The sequence below is a fragment of the Choristoneura fumiferana genome, chromosome 6 (assembly GCF_025370935.1).
Source record: "Choristoneura fumiferana chromosome 6, NRCan_CFum_1, whole genome shotgun sequence".
Lineage (NCBI taxonomy): Eukaryota > Metazoa > Arthropoda > Insecta > Lepidoptera > Tortricidae > Choristoneura > Choristoneura fumiferana.
Genome location: NC_133477.1, coordinates 2764114 through 2789406, shown reverse-complemented (window position 1 = coordinate 2789406; position 25293 = coordinate 2764114). Strand labels below are relative to the sequence as shown.

At 42.8% G+C, this 25293-nt stretch overlaps 1 protein-coding gene across 2 annotated transcripts in view; it reads left to right on the top strand.

Annotated features, from left to right (window-relative positions):
- The first annotated feature begins 1294 nt into the window (after nucleotides 1-1294).
- The window catches only part of Dnah3 (dynein heavy chain 3, axonemal), a 75388-nt gene continuing 51389 nt past the window's right edge, over nucleotides 1295-25293 (top strand). For both annotated transcript variants that reach the window (XM_074088841.1, XM_074088839.1), the window contains exons 1-23: nucleotides 1295-1479; nucleotides 2047-2188; nucleotides 2506-2644; nucleotides 4006-4181; nucleotides 5297-5500; nucleotides 7059-7295; nucleotides 8341-8428; nucleotides 9794-10001; nucleotides 11343-11557; nucleotides 12396-12586; nucleotides 13914-14098; nucleotides 14855-15117; nucleotides 16397-16554; nucleotides 17007-17199; nucleotides 17599-17825; nucleotides 18124-18301; nucleotides 18722-18878; nucleotides 19798-19903; nucleotides 21036-21237; nucleotides 21853-22023; nucleotides 23169-23316; nucleotides 23778-23976; nucleotides 24652-24820. In XM_074088841.1, coding sequence (XP_073944942.1) covers nucleotides 1311-1479; nucleotides 2047-2188; nucleotides 2506-2644; nucleotides 4006-4181; nucleotides 5297-5500; nucleotides 7059-7295; nucleotides 8341-8428; nucleotides 9794-10001; nucleotides 11343-11557; nucleotides 12396-12586; nucleotides 13914-14098; nucleotides 14855-15117; nucleotides 16397-16554; nucleotides 17007-17199; nucleotides 17599-17825; nucleotides 18124-18301; nucleotides 18722-18878; nucleotides 19798-19903; nucleotides 21036-21237; nucleotides 21853-22023; nucleotides 23169-23316; nucleotides 23778-23976; nucleotides 24652-24820 — 4125 coding nt within the window. In that variant the 5' untranslated portion in view covers nucleotides 1295-1310. The remainder of the gene's footprint in view (nucleotides 1480-2046; nucleotides 2189-2505; nucleotides 2645-4005; nucleotides 4182-5296; nucleotides 5501-7058; nucleotides 7296-8340; nucleotides 8429-9793; nucleotides 10002-11342; nucleotides 11558-12395; nucleotides 12587-13913; nucleotides 14099-14854; nucleotides 15118-16396; nucleotides 16555-17006; nucleotides 17200-17598; nucleotides 17826-18123; nucleotides 18302-18721; nucleotides 18879-19797; nucleotides 19904-21035; nucleotides 21238-21852; nucleotides 22024-23168; nucleotides 23317-23777; nucleotides 23977-24651; nucleotides 24821-25293) is intronic.

Sequence of the window (25293 nt, the reverse complement as noted above, 5' to 3'; positions counted from 1 at the left end):
AATCAGGCGTTACTCTGCGGAGAGGTCCATATCATGAATAATTAAAACAATTACTTTGCTCACCCGTGACCTTATGATAGCTACATACGTACGTAGGGTCCGGACGTCAATAACTACATCGCAAAATGTACACCATGGCAAACAGCCTGCAATGCGATTGGTCTATGTAGAAAAATACCTACACAGCAGAAAGCCAACGGTGAATCAGGTCTACTACCCAGAATATACACCGTGTTTTTTTTGATATCCGTTAACTTCGGCAGACGACTCAGTTCATTGATATGAACTACCTGATAGTTAACTTTTTCGCGAAATATAATAGCTTCACATGCATTCATTGTTAGTTGTCAAATTGCAAAATAAACAAACTGACATTGACGTGACACATAAGAGAAGTATCATAAAATCCACATTATTTAACTTTTTTTTGCTAAACATGTGTGAATTAAATACGGATTAGTTATGGACTCTGATAAAAAATCATTAATTAAGGACCTTTACGCTGCTTAACTGTTAATAATTAATTACCAGGGATCGGACAAAATGTGCGGATGACGTAAAAATGACGTAATCTTGCACACAAGATGATGTTTTTATTTAAACTTCCGTGTGACGTGTAGTAACAAAGTAGCATTAACGAAGTAACAAAATAATCGTAAATAAATCAATGGAATTCAGTGAATAAAATAAATTTCATATCTTTTAATAAAGAGGTTGATAAATTTGATAAGCGATAATTTTTTTGAAAATCTATAAATTTCTATTTGAAATCATCCTTAACGGATATCAAAAATAACACGGTGCATAGCTATTTATTGGATCGGTAATCATCCCTCTACACCAGAGGTTCCCAAACTTATTTCGTCTAACGTCCACATTGAAAATCAGTTATTTTGTAGCGCCCCCCATTTTTAGGGTTCCGGAGCCAAAATGGCAAAAACGGAACCCTTATAGTTTCGCCATGTCTGTCTGTCTGTCCGCCCGCGGCTTTGCTCAGGGACTATCAATGCTAGAAAGCTGTAATTTTGCACGAATGGATGAAACAAAATGGTACAATAAAAATTTCAAAAAAACATTACTTATTTTTTTCGTAATGGCTACGGAACCCTATTTTGGGTGTGTCCGACACGCTTTTGACCGGTTTTTTCACCTAAAAAACCTCAACATATTAGTCTTGCCTAATGAAGGCACAAAGGTGAAGATTGTTTCGGCCCCTTACCGCTCCAGCGTCCACAAGGAGGCCTTACCGCCCACTTTGGGAAAGACTCTTCTAAACCGTAGGCAACTGCTACACCCCGGCCTCAAAGACGATGCGCGTGCTGAACATGCCGCCGAAGCGGCGCGTGCCGCCCGTGCTGTACGGGCCGCTGGGCCCGCGCGGGGAGCTCCAGTTCCCGCCGCTCAAGTCCTACGCCGAGCGAGAGAGAGAGAAGATGGAGGCCGCCAAGAGGGATCAGGAGAAGGGGAAACTGCAGAAAGGTTATAAATTAAAATAATTATAAAAAAAGTATTTTTTATTTACCAACTAGCACGATGGCTGCCTTTCATGAAGAAAATATAAACATTGATGTTTAATTTTGAATGGTTAGCTAATTGTGGTAGTGTTGCGTGGTTGGAAGTACTTAACACGATCTAGTTAAAGAGGTACATAACTAAAATAAGGAGTGCAGTATTCGCCAACAAACTGTTTTGCAGTTTGGCGTGGCGAAGTATAATTTGTATTTTTTGTGTATAACATAAATGAGTAAATAAAAAAAAAAAGTCAAGAGTAGAATTCAATCACCAAAAACAATTGGAAAACTTTAACACTAGGTACAGCAGCTAGTTGCTGGAACTATGCAATATTCCAGGATAAAAACTATCCTATGTCCTTCCCCGGGACTTAAACTTTCTGTATACAGAATTTGACCTAAACCAGTGCATTGGTTTAGACGTGAAGAGGTAACAAACAGACTTACAAACATTGACATACAAAAAGGGGCAAAAAAAGTTATACATATATGCGAAATTATTACATGTTGCGTAGTTAATGGGTATGCCTTATAGGACTAGTATTACTTGACGACTTGGTATCCGGAGCCTACAAGCGGAAAAAGGAGGCCGAAGCAGAAGCGAGACGGCAGAAGAGAGAGAAGAGGCGACAAGAGAAGGAAGCGGCGGAAATCGCAGCTCAGATCGCTTTGAAAAAGTATGAGTACTGTTTACTAATTAATTACCTATCTATTCTATGTTACGCTTCTTGCCCACCAATGCATCTGTAAGCAACCCTACACAGTTGTAATGTCCATTTGCCGGTATTGCTGACTTGTCATCCTTGGCTTTCCAATTTGCCACTCTAATTCATAAAAAAATACACGTAAATGGTGGAAATGCAGTAACTGTTTCCAACAGCGCTTCTGCTTAAAGTAATTTAAGAACGGGATAGTTTTAACAATGCTTAGAACCTAATTAAGGAAAGTTGCTCTAGTTTGTTTTCAAGTTAGGCGCTCATTTATTTCATTATAGACATTTGGAGAAGTTGGAATTCGAGTTGCCAAGAGACCCTGATCAGCAGAAAGAAGAGATGCTCAAAGTGACCGAAGAAGAACACTACCGATACATACACCCAAAGGATTTGGAGAGGATCAACTTTTATTTAACAACTGTAAGTTTGTAGATTCAAATTACTAGTAAAACTATATCTAAATACCGTAGTTGCCTTCCTAAACATGTGATTAGATTTTTGTAATCTGTGAAGATATTATTGGAAAATGCAATTACAGAGCTAATGAGGGCTATCGTTTTTTGTCTTTCTAGATGGCGCCACTGTTGCGCGAGGTTTTTAAGTGTGGCTTTCAAAGTCTGTTATTACGGGCGTGAAAACAAAGTTTAGATTAAAATCATATTTAATACGCCTTAAAACCGTACCATAAAAATGTCGAGCAACCACTGTTGCGTAGTCCTGTTTTGTTCGGAAAAAAGGGAGGACAAAAGTTTCCGAAAGACAAAACTGTCTCAAAACACGACATTAATTGCCCCGTAACGCATAATTGCCATAAATAATTTCAGGTAATGAAAAATATTCACAAAATTATTCTAATTATAAATAAGCCCGCGTAGCTCATCCAAAAACTTTGAGATTTGACATTTCGGAAATCTCACGCTACACTAGCGGCCTCTAGCGGCGAATTCATTCGCGATAGCTCTCATTGACGGAGCGAGCGCGAAGCGCGTGCGTAACTGCGTAGCGTTTTCTATTCAGTTTATTATAATTGCTTTCCTATTTTTATCTAGCGGATCCTAAGACTATTCCAACAAGCCCAAACATCTCTAGGTTACATTGCTTAGTGTTAGAGTTCTACTAGTGTCCAGCTTTTGACTTTATCATCAGATCGGCTCAATACCATATTAATGGATTGTTATCAGAACTACGCATTGCTAAGTTTCGTATCAATACAACAGTAAAAAGTGGGTGAAAATCAGGTCCAAAAATTTCGTAACGTTCATAGATACTATACTCGAGTCCAGAATACGGTGTTTGACTATTTTGTATATGTTTTATAAATTAAAACTAAACAATGCCTGTTATCGAATAGAAAAACAATTTTTAAGCTACCTTTACAAATAACAAAGTTATACAGGTTTGAAATTCAAGATTAGACAGAGAAAGACATACTGGCATGTGACGTCACACGCCAGTACCGCCATACTTGCTGCATAGAGAATAGCGTTTGAGAAAGAGACAGGTATATAGATTTTTTAAAAAATCACTTTAAATCCAATTTTCAACCGATTTAAATTTTCTCTTCGCTAAACACTATCTGTATATCTATATTTTCATAATAATATTAAGATATGGCAAAATCAGGAGTTGTCAAATACCGTATTAGGCGAACCAACTTGACAGTTCATTACACACAAATGTTGCCACAGTTACAGCTATCGACCAATGTAACTAAGCCATATAAGCGTGTTAAAAATGCCGTAGATTTTTCATCTTTTATCAAAAACTTCTTTTATTTCTAGGCTTTAACGGGAAAGCATCTTCCAGATTTCCCTCAGAACTTATACGCCAAAGCCAAGGCTATGGTCGACAAGCAAACTCTGCCAATCAAGAGGAGACTTCTCTCTCTAACGTATAATGCGTGCGTGAGACAGAGCGAGGCGGATATCAGGCAGTTCTTTCTCATGGCTATGAAAAGGTATGACTTGGGTTAACGGCATTTTTACAAAAAAGATTATAGAAAAAATATGGTTTTTCCGGCTCAGAATCAGGAGTACAATCGATTCCGGTAGTTTAAAAAAATCACCCAAACAAAAATGTTTGTTTTCTGTTTTTTTTTTTTATATACTTATTCCGTATGGTCGTCACAAAACTGACTCATAAATTTTTTATGAAAAATTAAATAGGGTAAATCGTCAATAACGGCCACCTTATACTAAAAATGAACTCTGTTTATAGGTAGCTAGAATTCATTTTTAGTGTAAGATGGCCAGTCATTGAACGGTGGCCAGTAATTGACGATTTACCCTACATTAAGAATGAAAAGGTACACTTTTTTTTAAAAACGCTCTTAGGAAAGACGGTACATACAGCTACCACGGCTTATTACCATCATCATTTCTTAACCAATAAACTAAAAGCATTTCTTTGCCCACCCGCAACCTTATGATAGTTATGTTTATGCAAAATATGCGTATTCAAACATGTTGAGTCTAACATCTGGTAGCATGGTGTACGGTTATGTTGCTCTGAAGATAAGCTCTGGTTGAGTTCGAAACGCGTCAGTGTAGTCTGGTGGTGGTGATTGATGAGTTTGTGTGTGTTTTTACAGTGGAGGAGGAGTTTTACAGTGGTGGAGGAGTTTTATGAACACGCATATTTTGCATACACTTAACTATCATAAGGTCGCGGGCGAGCAAAGAAGTTATTTTAGTTCTTTGATATGGAAAAAAGCCGTGTTGGCCTAGTGGTTTGACCTATCGCCTCTCAAACAGTAGGTCGTGGGTTCAGATCCCGGCTCGCACCTCTGAGTTTTTCGAAATTCATGTGCGGAGTTAAATTTGAAATTTACCACGAGCTTTGCGGTGAAGGAAAACATCGTGAGGAAACCTGCACAAACCTGCGAAGCAATTCAATGGTGCGTGTGAAGTTCCCAATCCGCACTGGGCCCGCGTGGGAACTATAGCTCAAGCCCTCTTGTTCTGAGAGGAGGCCTGTGCCCAGCAGTGGGACGTATATAGGCTGGGATGATGATGATGATGATATGGACCTCCGCAAAGTAACGCCTGATTCAATCAATTATTTCTTAACCAGATGCCTCCTCGCCTATATCCTTGAGGACCCTAGCGAGTGTTCGCGGCTGCGCATAGCGTTCCTGCCGCCGCTGTGGCCGACGCTGGTGGTGCGCGCGCCGATGCCCTGGCACGCTGATTACGTGCGCGCGCGCCAGTCGATGTACTATCGCTTCTACGAGGGCAACCCGGTGCTGGTCGAGTTGCGGCGACTGTGGAATGACAAGTGAGGTTTTGCCACTGAACTTTTTTTGAATTGTGAGTTGGCTTAAAGCAGCGTTGCCAGTAATATGCGAGGATGTGTTATTGATGAACCAATAGAAACGCTTCATTTACACATCCTCGCACAGCACATCTCTGGTGGAAACACAAAGACCTTAGGTCCTTGCTATTATTTACTTGATTTTAGTTTTAAATATATGAGGTGCTTTATAGGAGACGGCGGCGGCGTGCAGTCGGGAAAATCCTTTTCTTCCAACTACGCTTTAATTTCATCATAACCGCACTAAATACCCAGCACAAAGCGGGACTTTTCTGCTCTAGAGCAGAAAAAATGTATGAAAATCCTTTATTGCATTGTTTTAGATATTTTTTAAATTGCACGACCAAAGAGGTAACACGAGTATTTTTGCTATAAAATTAGCCTGCATAGTGTAAAAAAATGTAGTGTTGGGTTGGTCAACCTGACGGTCTTATTAAATTTGACAGATTACGTACAAAAAATTGTTGCTACCAATCCTACCAAAAATAGTAAGTAGACAGCCGTATATTTAAAAAGAACTTTGTGTGTTTGGTTAGCCAACCTGGCGCCCATCCGAAATTTGACAGATCGCGGGTAAAAATATCTGCTGTATATACTAACTCTGCCAAAAAGTAAGAAAAAAAAAGAGAAATTGGCGAGAACCTTGCGAATTTTCCGTGGACATTTTTTGAGAGTGTGAATGTAAACTTAACAAAAATGGAATTTCAATAGTTGAAAGAAAAGCAGATTATGCACCTCGCATTAAGTAATTTATATTGCCCTCGTGCTTTTTAAAGCCCTCGCTGACGCTCGGGCTCCAAATCTGCAATAATAAATACTGGGAAGCCCCCCGCTCAGGTAGTGCCGGACTCTCACTGACTAAGAAACACAACTTTCTGGAGCTTATTACGGGGAGGAGAGAGTTGAAAGGGTTGGGGGGCACCATGGAGTCTTGCTTCAATCATTTACTGAAAGGCCAGGAGAGGGGCAGCTTTCTCCTGTTAGGCTCTGGAGGGTACTTGGGTCAGTCTTTGTTGGTGACCCCCACTGGTTTGACCCTTGACCGTCCCTAGCTCTTTTTATTACAAGCTCATTTTTTATCTTTTGATTTTCTTATGATGGGTCGGAGATTTCGTGAATCATTGTGTCGGAGAGTTGAATTGTAGGTTTAAAGTTTTCCGAAAGCAAATCATTTAGGACATGATTGATGATGTGATTTTAGTGTTAAGTGTTCAATGCGCATACTAGGGATGTAACGGATGTGGTTACATCGGAACCGAAAGCGGAACCAGATGTTTTCAATTTAGTTTATCGGAACCAGAAACGGAATCGAAACCGGAACCAGAACTGGAGCCTGAGTGATAGGTGGACGAGTCGTTAGTGCAACACGTGGCAAGCGGGGCGTTCTTTTTTATGTACGCCGCTCATGTCCCGCCGCCGCGCAAAGCAAGTTCCGAATTAACGGAAACGGAACCGGAGCTCCGTAACATCCCTGGTACATACATCCTGTTCGCAACATAAAACGTCAGTGACGTCCTCACAGATACCAGAACATGTACATCTGCGACATGGACAAGATGCAAGAAGGCCTCCAGTTCCCGCAGTACCCGTCAGAGTTCACGGAGCGGCTGGGCCGGCTGTGCGCCGACACGCGCGCCGAGCTGCTCGACAACTGGATGATCGACGTCGCTGACACCATGATCAAGATGCGCCAGCATTGGGCGGTCTACGTCGCCAAGAAGAAGAAGGAGTCCACGTTCCAAGTCGAGCAATTCTTCAAGTATGTGAACCCAGCGGCCTATTGTCTGTACTCGGTTTAGACCTGTGAGAAAACTAGTACAGTCTACGTCATAAATAAGTGATCACTTTTGTACCTTGTGACTTTAAAGTAATGTTTGAAAAGCCAGACGTAATTGTGTAGCGTTCGAGTGACCACTACAATCTCGCTGACTTTATGGTCTCGTAATGTAATTTAATTTGTACGATTTTTCTCGCTGGCCAGTACTGGGCTTTATGCTGGCCACAGACAAGACCAAACTTGCGCAAGTATATTGGAACGTGTATTGCAAGACGGTCGAATCCCTAACTTATGTACCTGTCACAGGCAAATGGCTAAACAAATTAATATATAAGGGATATGACCAAATCACGTAGTAAGTTAAAATGGTAAATCCTTTTTATCATTTGCCTAGAAAAAATCAGTCATTTAATCAAATCCCTGAATCTGTGAATTAACGAAATCGGCTAAAAAAGGCAAGTCGTTTCTTTATTTCACCGGATTTGTTTTGTGATTTTATAAAATCACTGAAACACGTCAGTGAGTTGACGAAACAAACTCGGAAAGTCAACTCGTTTTACCATTTCACTAGACATATTGGCAGTGGTATGATGAAGTTACTACTATGACATATGTAGGTACAGTCACCAGCACCAATATCTGACACAACAAGCGTGCATAAATATCTGATACGACTCTATTTCTAGGATAGATATTGGTGCTGGTGTACCTACCTATAGATAATAAGTAAAATTTTACTCTCGTTTCGTAAGATCAAAGCGGTGCTCATAAATATCTGAACACGACTGTATTGTCAATTGCATATCGTCACTACTTTGGAAACATGTCGTGTCTCCAATCAATACGTCAACAAAATCAACCCTTCAAATAATGGTCGTAAAGTTCACTTAGAAAAATTATCTATTTTAAGTTACGAGCTTTTTTAAAAAGTAGTGACGATATATAAGTGCTTGGTCAGATATTTATGAGTATCAAGACATCAACGCTTATGTTGGCGACTGTACCATGTTTTAATCTTGAATTCCAGATGCATACGCGGTTTGATGTCAAAACAAATTCGCGACTTGGTCGAACGAAGTGTCCGACATTTTGCTGGATATTTCGCCTATTACTACGTAAGTTATCATTGTAGCGATGGTTCTATTTATTTAGTTTGATCTTTGAAATGTTTTAGTTGAAGGTGGAATCTCTCATTTGTCAAAGACCAAGTACTACGCAAAAGAGAAACATTCTATACTTTAAAAGTCACTAAAAAATTTAAAGCATTTCCATGAAAAACGTCTTTTTTCTGCTGAGTGATTTTCAGCCTTCTTCCATTACTCGTGTCGTGAGATGTTACTTTTGGCCGAATTTCATAATTCTATTTCAACGGGAAGTACCCTAAAATTATCTATAAGGTTTGATTCAGATGGTTGTTCTATGAATTTGCACTTTCAACTGGTTTCTTTTCATCGCGTAATGTCAAACATTTTTTTGAGTTTTATTGTCAATTTAGGTTCCGGAAAATTAGGCACAGTCGAGTTTCTTAAATTTGTGAGCAAAAATTTGATCAAAAATACCGGAACACGTAACACGTACGTGAAGCCGTGGTGTCCTAGTGGTTTGACCTATCGCCTCTCAAGCAGAGGGTCGTGGGTTCAAACCCCGGCTCGCACCTCTGAGTTTTTCGAAATTCATGTGCGGAGTTACATTTGAAATTTACCACGAGCTTTGCGGTGAAGGAAAACATCGTGAGGAAACCTGCACAAACCTGCGAAGCAATTCAATGGTGTGTGTGAAGTTCCCAATCCGCACTGGGCCCGCGTGGAAACTATGGCCCAAGCCCTCTTGTTCTGAGAGGAGGCCTGTGCCCAGCAGTGGGACGTATATAGGCTGGGATGATGATGACCGGAACACGACTATTGTCATCGGCGTAGAAGCGTGTTCAGATATTTTTGATCGAATTTTTGCTCACAAGCTTATGAACTCGACTGTACTACGGGATGAACATTTAAGCGTTTTGACCGGTCGCTTAAATTTCATTACCATTCCTTTATTAGCACAACGAAAGGACAAGTCGTAAGAATTTTGATCACGCTAGATTTATCATAGTTATTGTCTAAAGTTATCATAAAAATTTAACCCTGAACATCATCTCTTTCAAAAAAACTTGCTAGAATGTACCCGACCATTAATATCTGCCACGGTGGAGCGTGCAAAAATATCTGACACGGCATTGCGGTCCTAGAAATAGAGTCGTATCAGATATTTATGCACGCTTGTTGTGTCAGATATTGGTGCTGGTGACTGTACCATCAGCCAAATAAGTGGTCTATCAATTTTTAAACACATTAAAAAAGCTCGCCAAAGTCGAACATTCAAGTTAACAGACACGTCTATTGGCATTATTGTTTTGTGACATGCAAACGATTATCATCTTTAGGGTGTTAGACCACATATTTGGCTGATGGTACTTTCATGCGCTTTGTCTCGTATCGTAGGAAGGCAACAGATACTCCGGCGCGTACCGCGACTACATGTTCATAAAGCGGTCGCTTGTGCGCATCAAGGCGGTGGCGCACCCCGGGAGCACCACGATCTCGTTCGACCCCTCCCTGGACCAGATGCGCGTCCTCATCGTCAAGTGGTTCCACACAATCATCAACGTAAACTACCAGCTGCCGAGTATTGATAGCTTCATTTATCCCGGTTTGTATGCTCATCAAAATGAGTCGTAATGTTACTTGAATAAATTAATTTAATTATTATTATCGATTAATAAATAAACTGTTTTTGCTAACTCTTTTCCAGGCATAGTGCATGTAGGGACCACATAAATAAATGTACAAAGATATTCGCCTTGCTAAAGGACCCCGGACATAAAGTATGGAAAATGTGATTTCAGTTAAATATCCTGAGATATGATGATGAGAAATATGTTATAGTCCTAAACAAAAGTCTCTAAGGGTGCTACCTCTGTTTCCAAGTCCCTTTCAGAGTTTAGTTTAGTTTTTTAGAGACTTTTGTACAGGAGTTTGAAATCTATAACATATCACAATCTCAGGATTTAACTGAAACCACATTTTCCATACTTTAGATCCGGGGTCTTTTACAATATGCTACAGAATCAATTGAAATCGTTAAAAATTATATTCGTTAAAATTCAGTCATAGGTAAACTATATAAAACTGTAATTCATTTTGTGGGCCTGGAAAAGGGTTAACGTTCACATAACGATTCAAATTTATCAAAAAGCTGAGAGCGTGGCCGTGGGGTAACAGCGTTAGAATGTTGTCCCCTCCCTCTCCTCCCGTGGGTTCCGTCGTAGAAATCGGCTAAGGGATAATACTATAGGATGGGCAGCAGTGCCTTCTTGGCAATTTTACAATCCCAAACTGCGCTCTCCAACCCGCTCGCCAAGCGTATCGAGTATTGGAAACAAATTCAATTGGGAGTATTTTTTTTTGGCAAATAAATTTATTTTTTCGTTCTTTAAATGAAGGAGTCCAATCTATGCCCAGGAGTGGAATTCCTACGTATGTGTTGATGATGACGACAGAGCGTCAGGGTGATCATAAAGATCTGAACATTTATGGAAAAAAATATACCGTATCCGATAGTTGATAGTTGAAATTCGTTATCATATTCAATTGTCAAACACCCCCCCCCTTTGGTTACCCCTTCCCCTTTTAGGCCGGCAACGCACCCGCAGTCCTAATAATGCCGTAGGTGTCCATAGGCGGCGGTGAACACTTACCATCAGTACCCCATTACACGAAGCTACAAGTTACAATTTACAAGCGGTAAGCTAAGGCTACCGCTTGTAAATTGTAACTTGTAGCTTCGTGAAATAGGGCACAGGTGACCCGTCAGCTCGTTTGCCAGCTATTTGATAAAAAAAAACGATTTTGAATATATGAGTCAATGAAATGAATGAATGAAATCATACATCATACATACACGAGTTTTCAAACAGCATACTCGATAACTGCATGTCAACCTGCCGAATGAGTTCATCTTTCCAAAGGTTTCATATGAATCCGTATACAGGGACTTCCAGGCCGCAACCTTACTTGCTATGCGTGTACCCTGATGAAGAATACATGGTGGGCATCATCAACCAAGCCGCCAGACACTTCCACGCGAACCGCCCCGGCCCGGTGTCGTTCCTGTCCTGCTACGAGCAGTACTATTACATCCTCGACGGCACCGCCAATCAGGATCTGATGGCGTTCTTCAAGACGGAACCGCCTCCCACCTTGAAGGTAATTTTTGATAGCACCCGTGCAGAGTTGCAGTTTGGATAGTTTAACAGAACGTAGCCTACCTACTCTTTTATGCTAAAATGGCTGGATGGATATGGTGCAGGCGTTTCTTATGCAACGATAATTATAGTTACTGACATAAGCAGACTACGTACAACAGGCACAGGCCTCCTCTCAGAACAAGAGGGCTTGGGCCATAGTTCCCACGCGGGCCCAGTGCGGATTGGGAACTTCGCACGCACCATTGAATCGCTTCGCAGGTTTGTGCAGGTTTCCTCACGATGTTTTCCTTCACCGCAAAGCTCATGGTAAATTTCAAATGTAATTCCGCACATGAATTTCGAAAAACTCAGAGGTGCGAGACGGGGTTCGAACCCACGACCCTCTGCTTGAGAGGCGATAGGTCAAACCACTAGGCCACCACGGCTTCAAACCACTAGGCCACCACGGCTTCGGCTTTTCTTATTGGTTGTGCTATAAGAGCTACCTTCATAACAAATTTCAACTTTCTAGAACAACCGGAAGTACCGTATAGATTTTCGGTTACGGTAATTTGTATGGATTTTTGTATCGAAAATACAAACTGAGACATGGATGCACAGAAAAACCAGAAAAATGATTTTCTGGATTTTTGTATTTATTTAAGTTTAATTTATTCGCTGCTTCAAGGGATAGCAGATCTGTGTATTTGATAATAATCTTTACTTGATACCTCCACGTGTTTTTTTATTTTATTTGACTGGATGGCAAACGAGCAAGTGTTTGTCAGAAAAGGTTCTTGACAGATGGTCAAGAAAGTAATCCTTTTCCAGAGTTATTTTCTCTTGTTTTGTCTTAGGATTTCACAGCCAAAATCTACGAGTACGAAGAGTTACGCGACGAGATCCTCTTCCTCCGGCGGGACATCCCTCTCAACATGGTGATGCTGGACTGCGGGCCGCTTAACGACGCCATGTGGGACGTCGTGGACGGGCTGCGTCGGTACATCGTGGACCACTTCATCGCCATCAACAAGAAGTGGAACAGGGCGTGAGTCACCCGCAACTTTACGACTTAGGGCTGAATTTCGTAAGCAATATTCGGCCTTATCGCTTCATAGCGATCTCTTGTAGGCAATACTTTTCAACAGAAAGAAGTAATAACTAGATTAAAGCCGGTGGCGCAACTTACAGCAATTTTTACTCCATGAAACATTCGAGTCCCCTAGGCCGTTGCCTACTTTGCCTATTGTTTAATCCGATTCTGGAGCCCCAGGGCAGTTTCCTAGTCTGAATAATGTTTAATCCGGTCCTGGGGCCACTAGGCAGTTGCCTGCTCCGCCTTATCCTACTAATATTATAAATGTGAAAGTGTGTGTGTATGTGCGTGTGTGTGTGCGTGCGTGCGTGCGTGCGTGCGTGTGTGTGTTTTTGTTACTCCTTCACGCTAAAACAGCTGGACGGATATGGATGAAATTTGGTATGTAGGTAGCTGGACATCTGGAATAACACATAGGCTACTTTTTATCCCGACATTCCCACGGGATAGGGATACAATCTGAAAATAAGAACCGCTGGGCTTAGCGTCATGAAATTTGGCATGGTTGTTTTTAATACAACGTCAATGAAAACCACGATATAATTTTTGGGAATTCTCACAAGAAGAAAATCACAGAATTTCAATTGTATGTACCGGATCGAATAGTTAACGCGTGCGAAGCCGCAAGTAAACACTTGTAGTTAAATATAAATATGGGACTTATCACGCTAGTAATATTTACCTCGACCTTTCGATCACATTGCGATGGCCGTGCATGGTCAGGAGTAGACTGGTCTACTTGTGAGTAAATATACTAGCAGCGTGACAAGTCTCGTATTTGATATTTAAACTACAAGTGAAAATCACGAAAGTTTACAACATTACTCTGCGTAATTGTTAATGCGACCCTTTGTGTGTGTACGGCGGTATCCGTTCATTTCGCAACTAACGTTTGGCAACCTGATTCATTTCGCAACTTTTCATTTGTAAACTCAGGCCCCCAGCAGGCAGGCTGGTTTTCAGGAACCGGAAGATGAAGCGTTGGCAGGCCTCCCACCAGGTGGGCTGACGGCATCGTGAGAGTGGCGGGAAACCGGTGGATGCAAGTGGCGAGTTGTCGTTCATTGTGGCGTTCTAAGGGGGAGGCCTTTGTTCAGCAGTGGACGTCTTCCGGCTAATGATGATGATGATTTCAGGCCCATCGTGTAGAACTCTTTAGGTTAGGTTAGGTTAGTTTCATAAGTTTCAGAAATATTAAACAGTTGCGAAATGAAAAGTTGCGAAAAGAATCAGGTTGCCAAACGTTAGTTGCGAAACATTAGTGAACCGTGTGTGGCAGCATCTGCAACGTATACGAGGAGATAGCGGCGCGCGCGTCGGAGTCCCCCGAGACGACGGCGCAACTCGTGGAGCTGATTAATTACATCTCGGAGTCGCGCGACTGCGCGCTGTTCGAGCTGCGCGAGCGCTCCCGGACCACGGCCGAATACGTCATCTTTCTGATGACGCACGCGCATCTCTCGTGTGAGTTAGTCGTGTTTTTTGCTGTAGGGTAAAAACTTTACATAAAAAAAGATTCCAAAAAAAGAACAATCTTATTTTGATTGCTTAATAAGGACATTTCTTGTCCGGGTGAGTGGTTAGTTTCAATGGGGTGCTGAAAGTTTCTCGATGAGGGCTACAGCGTAGATGTCGCTAGTGTCGCTGCTTAAGTGACTAAATATGAAAACAAACAAGCTGAGATATCGCGTTCGGTTACGTGGGTGCGGGGTTCAGCTGAAAACCAGCGCTGCAGCTCTGGTTTCAGGCTACGGCATATGCTGAGCTGAGCATCACACTGATGTTTTTACTGTGTTTTTGTTGTGATGTAGTGTGTGTCTGAGATATGTGGTGCATAGGAGAAATTCGTGTCTGTATCACTGTCCAGTGGTGGTGTAGCGGTATAGCACGTGGCACGGAATGCCGAGGACCTGGGTTCGAGTCCCAGCGCTGGTCTTATTTTTCTGGTTTTTCTATGCATCTATATTTCAGTTTGTATTTTCGATATGGGTTTTACGGGATGACCTTAAAAGTAACAAAAAAATTGGAATTGAAATAAAAATACAAAGAGATTCCAAAAAAAAAACAATCTTAATTTTGTTGATATTGATTTGAGATACGAGATGTTTTCAAAGTAGTGACGATATTATGGTAATTTAATCATTCCAGTAGATTCGGAGAAAATTTGCTATGACAGACAGACAACGGAGTGATCCTATAAATTACTGTTGTACCTTTCAGTCGAGGACATAAACCTGAACACCCGCGTGTTCCTCTGGCCTCTCGATATGGAGGACACCATCGACCTCACGCTCAAAACGCTCACCACAAAGAAAACCATGGCCGAAGACAAACTGCGCAGCCGCAAGGCCGTGTTCGAGGAGAAGTTGAAGACTCACGAGAAGGACCTCGAGATGTTCCGGAGATTCGACCCGCCGCTGCTGAATCTGGACCTCTTGAGGGACGTGGTCGGGAAAGTTGATGAGATATTCAACAATTTGATGGTGAGTAGAGGTTTCATCCGTCGCCCGTCTGAATGTAGGACATGTGTCAATCTTTTATTTATCTTTCAATGCTCGTATGTATGGAAGTTGTGTAATTGAGCAGAAGTTTAGTATTTATGTTCAGTGACAAATAATAATCTGGTAGTGAAATTCTGTTGGTCCGGTCATGGTCAGCAGGATGGAACTCTTCAACGTACAATGGCATCGACTTGAAACTCGGCGTATTACTAGGGATATATACCAAGGATACATGTTATTATGGAGTTTGGATGACAATGCAAGTCATCATCATGATCATCAGCGTCTAATTCTGATAATCAGGTCTTTAAACTAAAAACTTCATTTTTAATACGAGTTTTTTTGCTGCCTGTACTTGCATTGTTGGTGGATGCAAGTGGTGACTTCTCGTTTATTATAGTGTTCTGAAGGTCTTTGTTCAGCAGTGGACTTCTTCCGGTTGATGATGATATGGGTCAATCAAATTTTTAGAGTAGCTTGTTGCCTTGGTAACGTGTCCTGAGTTACTTATTCAAAAGTATGATTATAAGATAAGGGGTACAAATCCACCAAAAGTAGTGCATGCTAATACATAGTAGTAGTAGTAGGTTTTTCTGTGCATCTATATTTCAGTTTGTATTTTCAATTTAGTTTTACGGGATGACCGTAAAAGTAAAAATTTGGAATTGAAATAAAAAATACAAAAATATTCCAAAAATAATCTTAATTTGATTGCTCAATAACGATATCTCTTGTCCGGGTGAGCGGTTAGTTCCAAATGTTCCAATGGAATGCCGAAAGTTTCTCCATGAAGGCTACGGTATAGATGTCGCTAGCGTCACTGCTTAAGTGGCTAAATAAGAAACAAACAAGCTGAGATGTGTGGTGCATAGGGGAAATTCGTGTCTGTACCGTTGTCCAGCAGTGGTGTAGCGGTATAGCACGCGGCACGGAACGCCGAGGACCTGGGTTCGATTCCCAGTGCTGGTCTTATTTTTCTGGTTTTTCTGTACATCTATATTTCAGTTTGTATTTTCAACATAGTATAATTATATTGCAAACATTTTTCTAACAAAGCGTATCACTGATGTCAAAATACCATAAATGGGACTTATCACGCTATTTTCACACGAGTAATATTTACCTCGACGTTTCGGCAACGTTACATCACGAAAGTTTGAAACGGTATCACTGATGTCTCCTGATGTTACAGGACAGAATAACATAAGTACACTAAAACGTTGATTGACCCATGTACAGAGTTGCATACGTCATGCTTCAGGACGATAAACGAGAAGCGGAAGAGATCACGAACGAAGAGCAGCTGTTGGACCAGGATGTCTCAGTGTACTTCAGCCTGCAGACCATGCTGGCGGGCATTGACCCCTTCCACAAGCTGTGGCACACTTCTTTCGACTTCTACGAGGGTTACGAGAAGTGGTAAGTATTTATTTTTTAACTCCAAAAAAAGCTTTAAAAGTATTTAGATGGACATAACTTTCAGAAATGTTCTGGATTCTAATAATAACGAGAAATATTACTAAATTAAACGATTCAACTATAGATATTTATATTTAAACTCACGATTATAAGGCAGGAACGTTCCGACTAGTTTCGATATTTTTGGAAATATCTTTCACTCAGCTATGAAAAAGATCTCCCGAAAAGATCGCGGCTAGTCGAACCGTTCCTGTTATAATCGTGAGTTAAACCGTTTAATTTAGTATTTTTCACATATGTCTCACGAGAGCGTAACTAAATAATTAAATAAAACTTTTCGTGTCATGATATAACGATCTAATTAGATCGTAATTTTTTAATACTTAAAAAACAGTACACGCTTTATGAAACTCCCCTGTGGAACTCTTTGCTTCATGCGTCGCTAATCCTAGGTATCATGGACCATTCCTGGGTCTCGAGGCGGAGCAGATCGCCGAAGACGTGGAGGCGTGGTGGAAGCTGTTGTACAAGCTTGGCAAGCAGCTGTTTGAGTACCCTGGTGCTAAGCGAATCGCTGACATGGTTCGCAATAAGCTGGAGAAATTCAAAGTCCTCATACCAGTGCTCTGCGCTATTTGTAATAAGGTCAATATTATTTATATCAGCTTTTTCAGAATCCTTGCAGTTGTCATTATTTGTCTCAATTAAAAAAAAGTTGTTCTGGCATCAAATTCTTGCTGAGCTCAACGACAGATTAAAGTCTACTTTTTTTCGACACAAGTAAAGTTAAAACACAAGTTCGACACAACTAAATTAAGGCAGTGAATTTACCCGTAAGCTAAGTTTCAACGAAGCCAGTGTTGGCTTGTTATTGACTTCGTATAAACAGTTTTTCAAGACATGCCAGCGTTACTGGTTTCCTTTAAACCTTGCTTAACGTGGAATTGGACAAAGTACAGACGAGACCAGACGATTTATGAAGTTGGGTACTGCTCGTTCCGGTTATCTTTACCCTGCGAGTCCAACTTTCTTTTGTTTCGTTAGGGTATGCGCGACCGGCACTGGGCCAAGATCAGTGATCTGATCGGGGTCCCCGTGGTCCATGACCCGGAGACCTCGCTGGCTGACATGGTGGAGCAAGGGGTCCACGTGTTCGCGCCGCAGCTGGAGGAGATAGAGCAGTACGCTTCTAAGGAGTACGCGCTCGAGAAGGCGCTAAATAAGATGAAGGAGGAGTGGGTCGGCATCAAGTTCGAAGTCATGCCTTACAGGTGGATGTTTTATTTGGTTTGCGATGTAGAAAGATAGTACTAATTAACGGTGTACGCTGATGTCAGACTAGAGTGTGTTAGTGTTGTTAGATCTATTGGTAGCATGGTGAACGGTTGTGTTGCTCTGAAGATGAGCTCTGGTTGAGTTCGAGACGCGTCAGTGTAGTGTGGTGGGTTTGTGTGATTTGTGTGTATGCTAACAAAGTGCATGAACACATTTTTCCATAAACGTAGCTTCATATCGCGGGTGGGTGAGCAAAGTAATTGATTTGAACATGTTTGAACTGGTCGTGTCCAGAGACACCGGCGTGGGTATCCTGACGGGCTTGGACGACGTGCAGCAGCAGTTAGACGACCACATCCTCAAGGCGCAGACCATGCGCGGCTCGCCGTACGTGAAGGCCTTCGAGGCTGATATGGTGGCTTGGGAGGAGAAACTCATCAGCATGCAGGATATACTGGACCAGTGGCTGCAGGTCAGTCTTAAATCCATCCCAGGCCTATATGTCCACCGCTGGGCACAGGCCTCCTCTCAGAATGAGATTTGATTGCCCAGTGCGGATTGGGAACTTCACACATACCATTGAATTGCTTCACAGGTGTGTGCATGTTTTTTTTTATTTATTATTCGACTGGATGGCAAACGAACAAGTGTGATGAGGTGGATGTGGTGAGGTCTCCTGATGGTAAGAGATCACCACCGCCCATAAACTTTTTCTTTTTGCTTTCCTTCACCGTAAAGCTCGTGGTAAATTCAAATGTAATTTCGCAAATGAATTTCGAAAAACTCAGAGGTTCGTGCGCTCAATCCCCGGGCTGTTTATATGTGTCGTGTCCCATGATATTTAAGAAGTTTGTAACTTTTTACAAGTTAATGTTAAGTTGATGATTGACAGTGTCAAGCGACCTGGATGTACCTGGAGCCTATTTTCTCGTCGGAAGACATAATGCGTCAGATGCCCACGGAGGCGCGCAACTTTCGCGACGTCGACAAAGAGTGGAAGGTTATCATGTTGGCCACGCAGAAGGATCCAATGGTGCTGCCGGCTACAGGTCTGATCTTATTCCTCCATCTCCATTTTGTCAACGGACTTCCAGGCGGGGAGGGGGCGGGGGGAGCGTCTTCCATTGGCCCGCACGAAGCGGTTTGCTTCATCTTTCATAATGCGAACTGCTAAGGAATTCGCTCCCATCGTCTGGTTTTTCCGGATAATTACAATGGACTCAACAAGGCTAGAGTGAATAGGCTGTTACTGAACCAGTGAGATACACCTTTGGCCTCATCTGCACTTAACATCAGGTGAGATAGGGGTCAATCGGTCAGTTATATGGAAAACAGGTAACGCATTTTTAAACCCTGTAAAAAATTGTACAGTTCTATCTCTGTCACACGCGTTTTATTCCATTTCGGGAATTTCTTCTTATAATCGCTCGTTTTGTTTTGTTCTTTAGACCAATTTTCATACATCGAAACTGCTGAAGAATTTCTCACAATGCGGTCTCCTTGAACCGTGGCGAAGAGTGCGTGAAAATCCACTTTGCATGACATGTCGCGGTTCTCTTTAACGCTCTTGCGCTTGCTACGGCACTCACCATCTCTTTCTATCCTCATCTTAAACCGTGTGACAGAAAGAAGTGGAGAAAACGATCCCTATTCTACGTACGTAAGACTGTACTGTACTCAAACTACATTTGAATACCAAATTTCAAGTCGAAGCCATTAACCGTTGAAGAGTTCCGTCCTGTGGAGACGATCCTGGCCGGACTACCAGGATGCCGCTATCAGATTAATATTGTCACCAGATTTACATAAGTTTACCAAATTTCAAGTCGGTCGGACTACTGGAAGTGGATCAAATTTAACTTGCAAGATTTGGCCCAAATAAATAAATGAACACTCCAAGTTAAATAAAAGCTTGCGATAAAAAGGTTGTACAAATTCAACTAATTGTTTTATTATTGACTGTTGCAGACTTCCCCAATCTGCTGAAGAAGCTCCGGTACAACAACGCGTTGCTGGAAGACATTCAGAGAGGCCTCAACGACTATTTGGAGAAGAAGCGGCTCTTCTTCCCGCGGTACGTATTATATCGTGACAGAGTAAGGAATAGACCAGAAGCAGAATTACAATCTGCGGGTACTGTGACAAATACATATAGAATGCATACAGAAACGAAAACCACACTACTAAAGATCAGTGATACCTTCCCCTTCAGTCTACTTGTAATATCGTCGTTCTAAGTGACACCGCCGCCACACGGCGTTAAGCAATATGGGTCTCCACTAAGTCGTGAGGGTGAACAGTATGGCCCCTTCGGCCGCGTACGCAACCAGAGCTTCGTAACCAGTTGCGATCGAAAACTATTTCTGCCTTGTACGAAACCAGTTACGATCAAAAACTATTTTATACTTATTCGTAACTAGTTACGATCGAACACTTTTCTTCTTTGTACGAAACCTCTCGACCGTTAAAAGACTGTACACACCTTATTATCCCCAGGGGACATAGGAACTTAAGTCAATATATGTGATTGTTTACTTATTTTGTACAATTAAGAGTTTAGAAAACAGAATTATTTTTATTTTTCGGAAACCTGGAAAAATAATTCTGTTTTCTAAACTGGTTACCCATACAGAACATAGAATGTTCTTTTGAAACTTATTCACAAATTTCAATTTCCCAATTTTAATCGACACAAACAGATAGGTAGGTTTACGTCCGCATGGCGTGCTGTTTCAATAAGTGTCATTCAATAGAGCAGAGCCCCGCCTCGCAAAGCCAGCGCTGCTCTGTTCCATCATCATCATCATCGGCCTATCTTAGTCCACTGCTGGACATAGGCCTCTCCAGTTGCACGCCACTGAGCACGATCCTCGGCCAGTCTCATCCAGTTCCTGCCAGCTAACCTGCGAAGATCATCGCTCCACCTAGTCTGAGGGCGTCCTACGCCACGCTTGCCGATTCGCGGTCTCCACTCAAGAACTCGTTTGCCCCAGCGGTTATCAGTTCTTCGACTGATATGGCCGGCCCACTGCCACTTCAGTTTGCTTATCCGGTGAGCTATGTCGATGACTTTAGTTCTGTGTCGGTTGCTGCTCTGTTACGAGCAGATAACATGAAACAAGCACGCCGCGCCAATCTAAGCCGTGCACCCGCGCGAGTTAACGGAGGCCCTGAGGCTACAAGTTGAAGAAAATTATTTCTTTTAGTTTCTTCTTCTTGTCCAACGACGAGCTGCTGGAAATCCTCTCGGAAACCAAAGACCCGATGCGAGTGCAGCCCCACCTCAAGAAGTGCTTCGAAGGCATCTACACGCTGGAGTTTAGCGCTGCCAAGGAGATCACCGGCATGATATCCTCGGAGGGCGAAATCGTGAGGCTGTCGTCGAGTATACAGCCTGCTGACGCCAAGGTATGAAAGGTCCTTGTACCATCATCAGCCAAATATATTCAACGGCACAAAATTTGGTCCACTCTACATACCAAATTACTGAAATTACCTATTATTGCATAAATTTGAGGGCCACATGTGGTCTACCTAAAGTTGATTATCGTTGACGTGTCATAAAACAATATAATGTCGATGAGACTATGTCTCTGTCAACTTAAACTACAGAGATACATCACTCGTCACGTCATTTTATACACACACACATACTCACAAACTTTCACATTTATTTATAATATTAGTAGGAGTCCATTTTTTTTTATTTGAGTGGCTGGCAAACGAGCAAGTGGGTCTCCTGATGGTAAGAGATCACCACCGCCCATAAACATCAGCAACACCAGGGGTATTGCAGATGCGTTGCCAACCTAGAGGCCTAAGATATGATACCTTAAGTGCCAGTAATTTTACCGGCTGCCTTACTCTCCACGCCGAAACACAACAGACACACATACATACATTCCATTCTGTCCCTTGCCTGCCTTCTCCCAGATATTTTCTTGCCTAATCCGCCTGGAATCTCTTGTAGAGTGTTCTCCTCGGGTCGGTTTATAATACAGCGTGTTTTATTGTGGTGGTCAGGGCATGGTGGAGCGCTGGCTGCAGCAGCTGGAGCACCAGATGATCGTGAGCCTGCACGACGTGGGCTCGGAGGCCATCGCCGCGTACCCGTCCACCAAGCGCGAGGAGTGGGTGATCAACTGGCCCGGCCAGATCGTGCAGGCTGGCTCCTGCGTGCAGTACACTTCTGAGGTCACTTGATACACCAGAGGCCTTGTCTAACACTTAAGGGCTGTTTAACCATCCATTGATCAATTTTATTTGACGGATAAATGTAATGCCGTCTCCGTCTATTCGAACAAAACAAACAGAAACGACATCACACTTATCCGTCTAATAAAATTAATCAATGGATGGTGAACAGCCCCTTAGTCTATCACACGGAATAAGACGAGGGTAGAAGGAGATGTTGAATATAAGTCTTTGTCTATAAACCATGTAAAATTACCTCGCACTGCGTACATTTGCTTAGGAGAGGCGCCGTGCCGGTGGCGGAGAAGCAAAAATGTATGAAAATGTATGGCTCGCTTTTTCACTTACCGGCTCGCCGCCGCCGGGGTAGCAAGCTTCCCACTCGGTGCCGGCCCGGTAAAACTGCATGTTGTATATGAATGAGGGCTATCGCGAATGAATTCGCCGCTAGAGGCGCTAGTGTAGCGTGAGGTCTCCGAAATGTCAAATCTCATAGTTTTTGGGTGAGCTACGCGGGTTTATTTATAATAAGATTTTTTTTGTGAATATTTTGCATAACCTGAACTTATTTATGGCAATTATGCGTTACGGGGCAATGAATGTCTGTGTTTTGAGACAGTTTTGTCTTTCGGAAACTTTTGTCCTCCCTTTTTTTCCGAACAAAACGGGACTTAGCAACACTGTGGTTGCTGGATATTTTTATGGTACGGTTTTAAGGTGTTTTAAATATGATTTTAATCTAAACTTTGTTTTAACGCCCGTAATAACAGACTCTGAAAGCCACACTTAAAAACCTCACGCAACAGTGCGCCATCTAGTGAGACAAAAAACGATAGCCCTCATTGTGCTGAAGTCCGTGTCAGTACTCACCGGGCGTAAACCGGGATCGACAACGGCGCAGTGGAAAAACGAAGTCGCGGCGCCGGCGCCGGTGCGGGGCTGGCTAATGGAAAAACGCACATTTATACGGAACCCTTGGTGCACGAGTAAGATTCGCAAATGGCCGGTTTTTTATATACCTATGTATAATTAAATTTTACAGCACATTGATTTTAAACTGTATTGCTGAAATTTTTTACTGATAAATAAATAAATGATGTGATCGTTTTGTTCCGCTTGGTTACCACGTGCCGTGTTTGTTTCAGGCCATCGAGGCCATCCAGAGCAACACCCTGCCCGACATGGTGTCCCGCAGCACGGAGCAGATCACGGGGCTGGTCTACCTGGTGCAGGGCGAGCTGGACCCCGGACACCGCGTCACCGTGGAAGCGCTCATCGTCATCGACGTGCACGGTGAGTTTCGACAACACTACAGAATCGGAGTGCTTGAATTTTTATTTCATCTGTATAGCAGAAGAAATTGGATGGGAAAGAAAAAGGCAAAGTCCTAATATATTCGAAAATGGGGCCGGTTTTTCGCTAAAAACCTTAACTAACTTTTTCAGACGGTTCCAAGTGCCTTAGGTCAAAGAGTGCCCATTGTTTGCCTAACATCTCGTATCGCCTTGGGTTGGTCAGGCTGTTCGGTGCTCGAAGAGATGGTGGAGAAAAACGTCCACGACATCACAGACTTTAACTGGATGTCTTTTCTCTTTCTTTTTAAGAAAAAAAAACGAGTTTAATATCCCAAAAAATGGTGGCGCATTGGCTAAACCCTAAACAAACTTTTTGAGACCGTTCTAAGCGCCTTCTATTCGCAGGTCAAAGATTATTCACTATTTACTTGTACCTATCAAGTTGAGTTGTTCTGGCAGGCCGTTCGATCCTCGAAGAGATGGTGGAGAAAAACGTCCGCGACATCACGGACTTCAACTGGATCTCGCAGCTGCGGTACTACTGGCGCGGCGAGCACCCGGTCTGCTCCATGATCACGACAGACGTGGACTATGGGTTCGAGTACCTCGGGAACATTGGCCGGCTCGTGGCCACACCGCTCACTGACCGCTGCTTCAGGTTTAACAGTTTTTTGTAGGATTTCGTAACTCTAGACCCATAGCTCATAGCTCATTACAGCCACCCGGCACCCGACCAGCACCGCCTCGCCTCGAGCGGTTAGTATTCTTCATATGGATTTGTAAGGGGGTGCGATCACTACATCAACTCCGTAGCGTCACCGGATCGCCTCACTCACGAGGTTGCCACGCGCAGACGGCGAGTGGACCACTCGCTGCCCGCACGCTTGCGATGCGGCGCCCTCCACCCCCGCGCCCCCACCTTCATCCCCCTACTCGGAAATTCGTGGACCGCGCGAGGTCCATTACTTGTCAACGCGCTGTCCGAGCGTGGACCACCTGTCGACAACGAGTGGACGCCGAAAGTCGAGGCGGTGCTGGTCGGGTATCGGGTGGTTCTAATGGGCTGTAACCTTTAGTTCGCCCCGTATCTGTCCTTGCGTGCATCGGCTTAGGCTTCGTTTTCACCAGAGATGTGCGGGGACGTGTTGCGAGGAATAGAAACGTTTATTGATGGTTTCGTTGTCTGTTTCCCTATCAATTACCCCAAAAAAACATGGTTTTTCATAGAAAAATTATGAAAGACAAACTTGTTTACTTTTGAACTGTGCCCTCTGATTTGTACTTAGCTGGATCTTGAATCGCGAGGAGTTGTGACGTATTTTTCGTAATACAGGACCCTAATGAGCGCGCTGAAGTTGAACCTGGGCGGGGCGCCCGAAGGCCCCGCGGGCACCGGGAAGACGGAGACCACGAAGGACTTGGCCAAGGCTGTGGCCAAGAAGTGTGTGGTCTTCAACTGCTCCGACGGCCTGGATTACAAGGCGCTCGGCAAGTTCTTCAAGGTGACACTGCCGTTATTACAGAATATTGAAAATAATATCCTTTCTCCTGTACCCTGATCCCTGGTGACAAATAAAGAATAACGGTTGAAAGCGGAATATAAACCTACACCCGAAGATTTAGTCTTAAGGGCTGTTTCACCATCCATTGATTAGTGTTAACTGACGGTTAATAAATGTGATGCCGTCTTCGTCTCCGTCTCCTATTCTAACAAAACAAATAGAAACGGCATCACATTTAACCGTTAGTTAACACTAATCAATAGATTTTGAAACAGCCCCTTGAGCTACTAACTCAGTACAAATTAATGAAGTCCTGATTAAATAATTTATTGAATCAGGAGTTACTTTGCGGAGGTCCATATCAATGAACTAAAAGAATTTCCTTGCTCACCCGCGGCCTTTTAAGGTAAGGTAAGGTCGCGGGTGAGCAAGGAAATTCTTTTAGTTCATTAAGCCTTCATTAGTTTTGCGTA